The sequence below is a fragment of the Nicotiana tomentosiformis genome, chromosome 1 (assembly GCF_000390325.3).
Source record: "Nicotiana tomentosiformis chromosome 1, ASM39032v3, whole genome shotgun sequence".
Lineage (NCBI taxonomy): Eukaryota > Viridiplantae > Streptophyta > Magnoliopsida > Solanales > Solanaceae > Nicotiana > Nicotiana tomentosiformis.
In genome coordinates this window covers 121,991,786-122,003,561 of record NC_090812.1, presented here as the reverse complement: position 1 = coordinate 122,003,561, position 11,776 = coordinate 121,991,786, and the positions used below count along the sequence as shown (strand labels likewise).

Here is an 11,776-nt window from a genome sequence, read left to right as displayed (position 1 = left end):
GCAGCTTGGTTATCATACCACACACCTGCAGCCCCAAATTTAACTAACTCCCCAAAATTCCAAAATGTTCGCCAGAGTTTCCTTTGTAACTAGGCCTATCCACATGTTAGAGAGCCCCAGAAACACATCTTACAAACATATGCACAACCCAACGACGTAACAAAACTCATAACAATACTAGCCGTGGCCTCATAAACAACATATACTCAAAAGGAACACCTTTACATTAACTGAACAAGTGATATAAAAGTCATAGGTGACAATGTTCAATAAAATAAAGGATTACACAACTATTCGAACAAGTAAGGATACTTCTTCTTCATGTCTTCCTCGGCCTCCCACGTGGCCTCTTCAACCTGCTGGTTTCGCCATAACACTTTCACGGAGGTAATTTCTTTATTTCTCAACCTTCGGACTTGTCTATCCAGAATGGCAACTGAAATTTCTTCATATGATAATTCTTCATTAGCCTCAATGGTCTCAACCGGCACAATGGCTTACGGATCCCCAACTACTTTCTTCAACATAGACACATGGAATACCGGGTGGACTAATGGCATTTCGGGTGGTAGCTCAAGCTTGTACGCCACTTGGCCAATTCTCTGAATGATTTTGTACGACCCAACATACCTCAGACTCAATTTCCTCTTTTCCCAAACCGCATAATACCCTTCATGGGGGAAACCTTTAAGAATACCCAATCATCTTCTTTGAATTCTAAGTCTCTGCGACGGACATCCGAATAGGATTTTTGATGACTCTGGATAGTTTTTCACTGCTCCTTTATGATCTTAACCTTTTCCATAGCCTGATGCACGAGGTCTGGCCCTATCAACTCAGCTTCCCCAATCTCGAACCACCAAATGGGAGATCTACATCTCCTACCATACAATGCCTTAAATGGTGCTATTTGAATACTCGCATGAAAGCTTTTGTTATAAGAAAACTCTATGAGTGGAAAATGATCATCCTAGCTACCCTTGAAATCAAGAACACAAGCACGCAACATGTCCTCAAGCGTCTAAATAGTCTGCTCTTCTTGCCCGTCGGTCTGTGGGTGGAAGGTTGTACTAAGATTTACCTGAGTACACAAACCTTGCTGAAATTTCCTCCAAAAATTGGCTGTGAATTGAGCCCCTCGATCGGAAATGATGGAAACTGGAGTGCCATGCAGCCTGACTATTTCCTTGATATACCACTGAGCATACTGTTCCGCTGCGTCGGTAGATTTAACTGGTAAGAAATGTGCTGATTTCGTGAGTCGATCCACGATTACCCAAATTGAGTCAAACTTGCATGGAGTGCACGGTAATCCTACTACAAAATCCATATTAATCATTTCCCACTTCCACATTAGAATTTCTATATTCTGTGCCAACCTACCAAGCCGTTGATGTTCGGCCTTCACTTGCTGACAATTCGGACACCTTGCCACAAAGTCCGCCACATTCCTTTTCATGTCATTCCACCAATAGATTTCCTTGAGGTCATGATACATCTTTGTAGAGCTTGGATGCACAGAATACCTGGAAGCATGAGCCTCAGTCATGATTCTTTCTCGGAGACCACCTACGTTCGGAACACATAGCCGCCCTTGGTACCTTAGTGTACCATCATCCATGCCAAGAGTAAAAGCCATAGTTTTATGTTTTTAATCCCCTCCTTCAGTTGTACCAAAAATGGATCGTTGTATTGCTTCTCTTTGACTTCCACAACAAGCGACGATTCAGCCCTATTTTGTACAATTAACCTTCCTTCACTAGAGTCCGCAGGATGAACTCCCAAACTAGCTAGCTGATGAACCTCCCTAGCCAACGGCCTTTGACATACCTCCAAGTGTGCCAGACTACCCATAGATATCCGGCTAAGAGCATCCGCCACAACATTGGCTTTCCCCGGGTGATATAGAATATCGATGTCGTAATCCTTGAGTAACTCAAGCCATCTTCTCTGCCTAAGATTCAGCTCCTTTTGTTTGAAAATATATTGAAGACTCTTGTCGTCTGTGAATACATCCACATGGACCCCATACAAATAATGATGCCAAATTTTCAATGCAAAAACCACTGCCGCAAGTTCTAAGTCATTTGTTGGATAGTTCTTTTCATGATTCTTGAGTTGCCTAGAAGCATAAGCTATAAACTTGCCGTGTTGCATTAATACACACCCAAGACCGATCCTTGAAGCATTGCAATATACCACAAACCCTTCTGTACCCTCTGGCAGGGTCAACATCGGTGCCGTAGTCAATCTCGATTTCAACTCCTGGAAGCTCCTTTCACAAGCATCGGACCATTGGAACTTAACCGCTTTCTGAGTCAATTTAGTCAATGGAGAGGCAAGAGTAGAGAACCCCTCCACAGATTTCCTGTAATACCCCGCTACGCCTAAGAAACTGCGAATCTCGATTGGCGTTGTAGGTCTAGGCCAATTCTTTACTGCTGAAATCTTTTGAGGATCAAACTTAATTCCTTCTCTAGAGACAACATGACCCAAGAATGTGACAGATTCGAGCAAAATTCGCACTTTGAAAACTCCGCATACAATTAGTGCTGATGAAGAGTCTGCAAAATTGCCCTGAGATGATCGGCATGGTCTTCTTGACCTCGTGAATACACAAGAATATCGTCAATAAATACTATCACAAATGAGTCGAGGAAAGTCTTGAAAACCCAATTCATAAGGTCCATGAAAGCTGCCGGGGCATTTGTTAGCCCGAAAGACATTACCAAAAATTCAAAGTGCCCATACCGGGTCCCGAAAGCTATTTTCAAAATATCCTGCTTCCTGATCTTCAATTGGTGGTACCCGAACCGCAAATGAATTTTGGAGAAGTACCTAGCACCCTGTAACTGATCAAACAAATCATCTATTCTTGGTAACGAGTACCTATTTTTGATTGTGTCTTTGTTGAGCTACCGGTAGTCAATACACATCCTCAGCGATCCATCTTTCTTCCTTACAAAGAGAACCAATGCGCCCCATGGTGACACACTCGGTCGGATGAAACCCTTCTCTAACAAATCCTTCAATTGCTCCTTTAACTCTTTCAACTCTGCTGGTGCCATCCTGTAGGGCGGAATATATATAGGCTGTGTGCCTGGCATCACATCAATCCCAAAATTAATTTCCCTGTCTAGCGGAATCCCAGGGAGCTCGTCAGGAAAGACCTCTGAAAATTCATTCAAAACTGACACAGATTCGAGTGTAGGTGCTTCAGCAGTGGTATCCGTAACTCAGACCAAGTGATAGATACACCCCTTGTTAATCATCTTCGTGGTCTTAAGGTAAGAAATAAACCTACCCTTTGGCATCGCATTATCCCCCTTCCACTCAACAGCTGCCTCATTTGGAAATTCAAACCTCACAGTTCTAGTTCGGCAGTCGAGCTTAGCAAAACATGAATAAAGCCAATCCATCCCCATAATTACATCAAAATCTACCATCCCCAATTCAATGAGATCGACCACAGTGTCCCGACCACGTACCGTGACAACACGACCCCTATACACCCTTGTGGCAAAAATAGACTCGCCAACCGGAGTAGATACAAAGAACGAATCATGAAGTTGTTCCGGTTCTATCCCAAATTCCATAGCAACATAAGGGGTAACATAGGACAAGGTGGAACCGGGATCAATAAGAGCATATACATCATGAGATTGGACATTCAATATACGTGTGACAACATCTGGAGAAGCCTCTACACTCTGGCGACCACTCATAGCATAAAAACGGTTGGGTCCTCCTGAACCCTGCGCACCACCCCTAGCTTCACCACACCCTGCTGGTGCTGGGGAGCCTCGAACTGGAGGGGGTACTGAAGATATAGCAGCTGCAGAACTGGATGGTTGTGCTGTGCCCCTACCCGCACCCTTGCGAAATGAACGACACTCCCTCTGAATATGACCCCTCATTCCGAACCCGTAACATACCGGCATGTCCTGGTAGTAGATCCCCATATGCATCCTCCCATACTTGGGGCATGGGGGCCTCCGCTGCTGCTGGAATCTCCCTCCTGATCGGCCATGATGGTGGGACCCCCTGTTGCCCTGTTTGGGCCTGAAACAACTTCCCTGCTGCTGACTATGCCCCGCTGGCGGTGCACTGGCTAAAAACTGAGCATAAGACTGGGATGGACCTGATGACCCTCCCCTAAAAGCTGATCTCCCACCACCAAATGAATCCCAGGGTTGCCCGCGGATCGGGCCCTACTACTACCCTCTCGCTCTGTCCTATTCTTAACTTTCGGGCCTCTGTAGCTTGAGCAAACGCCACCATCTTACCATAGCTCATATTAGAATTTAAGGCAGATGTGGCAGCCTCATTAATAACCAAAGGGCTAAAGTCTTGCACAAATCGACGCACTCTGGCCTCCATGGTGGGTATCATGTGAATAACATATTTCAACAGGTGCGCGAACTCCATGTGATACTCCCACACACTCTTACTCCCTTCCTTAAGATTGTCAAACTCTGCGGCACGGGCTGTCCTAGTCTCGGTAGGCAAGAAATGGTCTATAAAGGCATCAGCAAACTCACTCCATTTCACTGAAGGGATCCCCTCCTCCCGAGTGTCCTCCCATAGCTCAAACCAAGAATATGCCACCCCTTTCAGGCAGTACGCGGCCAACTCCACTCTCTTCGTCTCAGTAGCGCGCATACCCCGGAGAGTCTTATGCTCATCAATGAAATCCTGTGGGTACTCCTCGGGATTAGCACCCGTGAACACCGGAGGATCCAACTGCAGAAACCTGTTCACCCTTAGAACTAGTGGAATCCCCTAGTTGGCTAGAAGATGTGGGTGCAACATTTGACCTTTGGGCTTGAGAAGCCACTATCTGAGTCAGCATTTCAATAGCTTCCCTAAGATCCCCATCAGAAATACCAGAACCGGAAGCTGGGGCTGGAGGTGGAACCAAAATATCAGGTGGAGGAACCGTCACACCCTCAGTAGGTGTAGGGACTGGTGTGGCCTGGTCATGTGTAGTGGAATCAGGCAGTGTAGTAGTCGGGGGATTATCTTCACCCCTCGGGTATTCACCCGCATCATCAAATAGAGGGTCAACTGCCACTCCTGATGCAGTATTGGCCCCTTGGCTAGTTCTTGCTCTCTTCTTAGGTGCCATATACTGAAAGTTAAAGGAATGCATGAGTTAGAGGAGGAACAGTTGCACAATTAGTTTCATCGCACAATCTAGAATATCAAAGAAGGGTATTATTCCTAAATGTCCAAGTAGCCTCTAACTTATAGATATGGTCGACAACACACCGATAAGAAGGACTCTACCAAACACGGCTCCGAGATATCCTAGGACACTTTAAAACCATAGGCTCTGATACCAAGTTTGTAACGCCCTAACCTTGGGAAGCGCGACTGGCACTCAACCGAGTGAACCCGGCCGAGCAAGCCTATTAGATACTTTCTACCCAACTCACCCATAATCCAGAAAAGATGTGATTTCATTATTTATACAGTAGGAAGCTCAGTCATGCAATACTAAATTGTTTCATTAGCTACTTCGCCTTTCAGTCTCAAAATACACATATTCTTGTAGTCTGAGTGGAACAAGTGATCAAACATAACATAAAGTGCTGAACATTCCCAACACCCGTATACAACCCACACAGTGTCTACGGAGCCTCTGAAGATACAAAAGAGTGTAAAGAAAGAGCCGACAATAAGGTTCTGACTATACCTCAGATAGTACAACAATATAAATAAAAGATATATTACATGACCCCAGAATGAAATGGGGCTCACTGAGTCCGCTGGGATGAGGATGCAACACCTATCTGTGATCAACACTGTCTGCTACGTAACCACCTGCATCCATTTAAAGATGCAGCGGCCCCAGCAAAAGTGACGTTAGTACTGTCGAATAGTACTAGTATGTATAATTAAACACCATCTCAATAGAATGAACAACAATATGGGTGGGGGTGGGGGGGAGGGAGACAGTCAAGAATGCAATATGAGCTTCAAATAACACTAACATCAAGTTAAAGATCACTTAGATTTCAAAATCAATTGCCACGTTATTTGGTTGGATGGTTTTATTTTTATGCCAATATACCACAGTCCACAATACCACCGTGTTCTTACACGGAGTCCGATCTCGGCTAAGCCATCTCATTTGAGACATCAACCGTATTCACTATTTCATTCACAATACCACCATGTTATTACACAGAGTCCAATCTTGACCCGATCGGCTAAGCCATCTTATTCGAGACATTAACCATTTCAATCGATCATATTACTTCATATTCCTTTCCCATATTTTCAACACATTGGCACAAGTGGCTTTAATTATAATGGTGTTCTTGGCACTTGGCCTTATTTCATAATTCGAGTTCTTTTCCATAATCCAACATTATTATTATCATCAATAACAACACGGTTTTCATTTAAGACTCTTGATTTCACATGTGAGCAATTTAGGAATTCAAGGCACGAAGAGGCTTTTCACACAATTTGGCATATCAGTCTTTAATCGAATTTGACGTGAAGTCTAGGCATATTAGCACATATTCTAAGTCTTGAACATTTCCTCAGATGACGAGATAACACGATGAAAGCACGGGAATACATATTACATATATATTTGCAAAGCAAGCACATTCGGGATAACAATTTTTAGGATGTTCAGTTTGGGACTTACGTCGATTGTATGAATACCGTGGGATTCAGTTCTAAGAAGAGTGGGTTTAGCCAACATACCTCAATTGTGCCTCTTAAAACTCTAAGATGTTTCCAGAATATTAGCAACTTCAATCTATTTTAACAATATCGCAAAATTGAACCCAAAATTAGGAAAACGGTCATAATTCTAGCTCACTTGAGCATTCTATCAAACACTATGTGTCCATTAAGGTTCCATGGCCCTTTCATGAAAGACTTTACCAACCCACACCACATTATTTTCTATCTTTAACTCACAATCTCCCCACATACCTTAGGAACACATGCATGCAAAGTCAGCACTCCCATCCCCATGAATTACCTTACTAATAGCCCATTCTAGTTACATTTTGAAATTATGAGTTTGGGTGATAGAATCTTAACTCTTTGGAAGAAGACCTAGGTGCCTCTATTGATAATCTTCAAGGTTTTAAGTGAGAATTGAAGAGCAATTTGATGAAGATCACATTCTCCCTCTAGGACCATCTCTCTCACTCTAAAAATATCAGAAAATAAGCTCAAAATGGTCCAAAGTAGGTGTTTTAGCGGAATAGGGTCGGGTTTAAAAACCCCAAAAATGAAGCTCCGAAACAGGTTCTGCGGTTGCATATGTGATCGCATAATCGATATGCAGACCGCATATGGGCCGCATAATTGGTATCCAGAACTGGCCAAAAATCTGTCTGGGTCTGTGGTCACTATGCGGTCCACAGACCTGTTCTGCGGTCGCATAATGTACCGCAGAACAGTTCTGCAGTCGCATAGTGCACCGCAGAACCTCCCTCCAAAAACTCCCAAAGCGGGATATGCGATAAGAGTGCGACCCGCAAAGTGGTTATGCGATCGCATAATGACCGAAAAATTGGACACCAAAATGGCCCAGAAAACTGACCCACTCTGCGACCATTCTGCGGTCCGCAGAATAGGCCGCAGAAATGCCTACTTCTGCCAAACATTCTCTTCAACTCCCCAGTGTACTGTTCAATCCAAAAAGTCTGAACCGCGGCTCGCAAGCTCACCGCAAAGAATTTCTACTATTATTGACCTCTACGCCTACTTTGGCATCACGAAAATCCGGGTTTTTAAGAAAACTTTTATGGAGCCTTACACTTTTGGATGTTTAGCCTATGCTTCTGTTCCTATATCTCATAGAGACAAACTCCAATCCAGAGTTATACCTTGTATTTTCTTAGGGTATCCTTTTGGAAAAAAGGGTATAAACTCCTTCACTTGCACAACAAGTCTATCCTATACTCTAGGGATGTCTCTTTTACAATTCCCTCCTATTCCTTCCCTTCTCTTCCTTCTATTTCTATTCCAAACTCTTTTTTCCCCTATAGTTCTTCTATTGCACCTTCTCCTCCTCCACTTAGAAGGTCCTCTAGACCACATAACCCTCGAGTTCACTTTCAGGACTATGTTTGTAATTCTGTTCCTTAGTCTTCAACCCCTTCTGTCATGCATGAACCCCGACATTATCAACAAGCTGTCTCCAATCCTGCTTGGTAGGAAGCTATGCTAAAAGAGTTTCAGGCTCTTGAGGCAAATCATACTTGGGATGTTGTCCCTCTTCTTCTTGGCAAGAAGGCCATTCCATGTAAATGGGTCAATAAGATCAAACAGATGTCAGATAGAACTATTGAGAGATACAAAGCAAGACTTGTTGTTAGGGGTGACACTCAACAGGCTGAGATTGATTATAGTGAGACATTCTCCCCGGTTTTCAAATTCACAACTATCAAATGCCTCCTTGCTGTTGCAACCGAGAAGTCCTTGAGTGTTTACCAACTAGATGTCAACAATGCTTTTTTGCATGTGGACCTTTCTGAAGAAGTGTATATGAAGGTTCCTCTTGGTTTGTCTGTATCTGGTTCCCCTCTTGTTTGTAGACTTAGAAAGTCTCTTTATGGTCTCAAATAAGCATCAAGACAAAGGTTTGCCAAGCTCTCTACTGCTCTTATATCCAAAGGGTACCAGTCTAGCCTTAATGATTACTCCCTTTTCACAAATATTTTAGCCACTTCCACTGTTGTCCTTGTAGTGTATGTGGATGATATACTGTTAGCTGGTGATGACACTGAGGAGATGGAGTCTTTGAAATCTTTCTTGGATGCTCAGTTTAAGATCAAAGATCTTGGTAATGTTCACTATTTTTTGGGGCTTGAAGTTTCTAGTGTTGCTGCAGGTTATCTTGTGAATCAGCATAAGTTTGCCAAGGATCTCTTGGCTGAATTTAATTATTCTGCTTGCACTCCAGTTGTAGCACATTTGGATCTGAACATTAAGCTCACTCCTACTTTTGGGGAGCTGCTTCCTGACCCTTCTCTATTCAGAAGACTGGTTGGGAAACTCAACTTTCTCCAGCAAACCAGGCTCGACTTGTCTTTTTCAGTGCAACACCTTAGTCAGTTCTTGAATGCCCCCAGGTATCCTCATATGCTAGCTGCTTTGCATGTCCTTAGATACGTGCTCAATGATCCTTCTAAGGGCATCTTGTTCAACAGCTCTGTGGACTTCTCTCTCAAAGCTTATTCTGATTCAGATTGGGCCACCTGCTACTCTTCCAGAAAATCTGTTACTAGTTTCTTTGTTACATTGGGTGGTAGCCCTGTTTGTTGGAACTCCAAGAAGTAACCTACTATATCACTGTCCTCTGCAGAAGCTGAGTATAGGGCTTTGAGGAAGACTGTTGCTGAATTGACTTGGCTTGTTCGACTATTGGGTGATCTTGGTATCTATGTGTCTCGGCCTGTTCCTATCTACTGTGACAACCAAGCTGCCCTAAGCATTGCCAAGAACCCTGTGCAGCATGAATGAACCAAGCATATAGAACTCGATTTCCATTTTGTTAGGGAAAATATTGGGGATGGTCTGATTGCCCTTCATTACATCCCCACCGCTTCTCAACTAGCCGACATCTTCACCAAATCCTTAGCTGGTGTTCATCACAACCATTTGCTATGCAAGCTGGGGGTTCTTTCACCCCACAACTTGAGGGGAGTGTTAGACTAGATGAAGGGCCAACTTAGTATTGATTTCTTTCTCTTGTACATGCCCATGTTATAAGGCCCAATTATTTATTTGTTGTATTCACATGTACAGAAGAGAGTCTTGGACTCAGGTATAACCCAGCTGACCCGAAACTATAAATACTTAAAAGTATTACAATTAGGAGTCTCTACAAACAATGGGAGAATATTTTTCTCTCTGTCGTCTCTCTCACTCTCGAATATTCTAGGGTTCATCTTGTTAAATTGGTTTGAACTCTCTCATTTTCCTTTGATTTTAACAACCACTGCTCATGGTCGAATATCGATGCCATGTAGGTTCGCACGTGTTTGATCTTGATGAACCATAGAACTTATCTAGCTTTGAAAAGTATATTTTGGAGAAAAATTGTGAGATTTGTTAAAGTAAATGATAGTTTAACAGTTTGATCATATTGGTTTCTATTCGTATGCTACACTCAACATTAATGACTAATCGACTGATTGATGTTCAGAACCATTCATTGATCTTATTTCAATACATTGAAAGATGCAAAAACCCAATGATTAGATGTCATTTCTTTTCAATTAGATATCAATTGACTTTAAAAAGAAAAAAAGTCATTTTCAAATTTAACTTCTTACTCCATCCGGTCCATAACAGGTGACTTTCTGGCCTTTGTGTCACCAACCAACTCGCACCGGAGCCTCGACGGCGCCTAACACTACCTAATAGGCAAGCCAACAATTTCACAATAACAACGAATTCAATAAATCAGAATTTTAATAAACTCAACAGCGGAAATATCATGAAATAACTACGAAAACAACAGTAATAATACTACAACCACCCCAATGATCTGATGTCGACGAGTACATGAGCATTATTGAATATCAAAATACAAGGCCAAATCCTCGGTATAACTGTCTGAACAATAGAACAGTAATAACAGAAATAAATGAAATAGAACTTCAACGTCTGCAGACGACATAGCAGCTACCTCGTAGTCTCTCGAAAGCTGGTACAAACACAACTCTATCAATCACCATATACGGAAGTACCTGGCTCTGGACATGAAGTGCAGAGTATAGTATGAGTACAACTGGCCCGTACTCAATAAGTAACAAACCTAACCTTGGGTTGAAAGTAGTGGCGAACTCAGAAGAAACAGTCAGAGACCAATATCAATAACCAGTAATGCCTCAAGATATAAACGAAACAATATAAGTAAATAACTCAATGATATCATCTTCAGCTCCTTCACATTTCAGGAATTTAGACATGTTTTCCAAGTATAACAGTTAAAGCCCAACATGGATAAGACATTTCAGTTACCAGATAGCATGAGTAAAGTACACTTATGTGCCTACATGTGGAACTATCAAGTATGACCACACTCAGTACACTCATGGTGCCTGACATAAAACTCCTTAATATCACTCAGTAATGTACGGGTGCCTGGCATAAATATCCCTCACCAAAGCACGTATATATATATATATATATATATATCATTGTGCATGTGCTCACTATATATATTAGACTCCGGAGGGGCGGATCCTGGCCCAAGTGCTAATCAAAAGCCAATATGGCATGTTGCGGCGTGCAACCCGATCCAAATAACAATCCCTTGCAGCGTGTAACCTTATCCAAATATAACTCACAACACGGCTCTATGGCCTATATTAGTCACCAATCTCTCAAGTCTTAAGGGCTCACAATCTCATAGAACTTAGCCCAAACAATATCACATATGGAAAACAACAACAGTAAGTGATGTAACAACAATAATGTATAGAGATTGAGATATGGCATGAAATAAGGGAATTATGACTGAGGATATGACTACAATTAAGTCAAATAGCTCAAAACAACAAGAATAGCTCATTATGTCTCAATCAAATAAGCACATAGCCTAGACATGATTTCTAACATGAATCATAGCTCAAATAAGCACACAAGTAGAGAAAATATGGATATAATGAGGCATGATAACAAAACAAGTACAATAATAGTCTAAGTCCACCCGAATTATGAATATGCCGGTGCATGCACACACGTCGGTCACCTAGCGCGTGCGTCACCTCAGCACATCCAAAATAAC

At 42.5% G+C, this 11,776-nt stretch overlaps 2 protein-coding genes across 2 annotated transcripts; both read right to left on the bottom strand.

Annotated features, from left to right (window-relative positions):
• Window positions 1–772: 772 nt before the first annotated feature.
• On the bottom strand, window positions 773–1,639 carry LOC108948901 (uncharacterized). Its single transcript, XM_070200194.1, has 2 exons — window positions 1,384–1,639; window positions 773–906 (listed from the first exon to the last, which is right to left on the bottom strand). Exons 1-2 carry the CDS (start codon window positions 1,637–1,639, stop codon window positions 773–775), a joined length of 390 nt encoding a protein of 129 aa, XP_070056295.1.
• A 907-nt stretch (window positions 1,640–2,546) lies between these two features.
• LOC138909088 (uncharacterized) lies at window positions 2,547–3,917 on the bottom strand. The gene is made up of 2 exons (XM_070200193.1): window positions 3,489–3,917; window positions 2,547–2,852 (listed from the first exon to the last, which is right to left on the bottom strand). Exons 1-2 carry the CDS (start codon window positions 3,915–3,917, stop codon window positions 2,547–2,549), a joined length of 735 nt encoding a protein of 244 aa, XP_070056294.1.
• Window positions 3,918–11,776: the final 7,859 nt, after the last annotated feature.

Excerpts from the sequence above, each read along its gene's own strand:
- LOC108948901 (XM_070200194.1), bottom strand. The coding sequence starts at position 1,639 with ATGGCTTTTACTCTTGGCATGGATGATGGTACACTAAGGTACCAAGGG. Across the intron at positions 907-1,383 it reads GGCCGAACATCAACGGCTTG|CACCATTTAAGGCATTGTAT; the intron begins GTAGGTTGGCAC and ends GTATTCAAATAG.
- LOC138909088 (XM_070200193.1), bottom strand. The coding sequence starts at position 3,917 with ATGAGGGGTCATATTCAGAGGGAGTGTCGTTCATTTCGCAAGGGTGCG. Across the intron at positions 2,853-3,488 it reads ATAGGGGTCGTGTTGTCACG|TTACAGGGTGCTAGGTACTT; the intron begins GTACGTGGTCGG and ends TTGTTTGATCAG.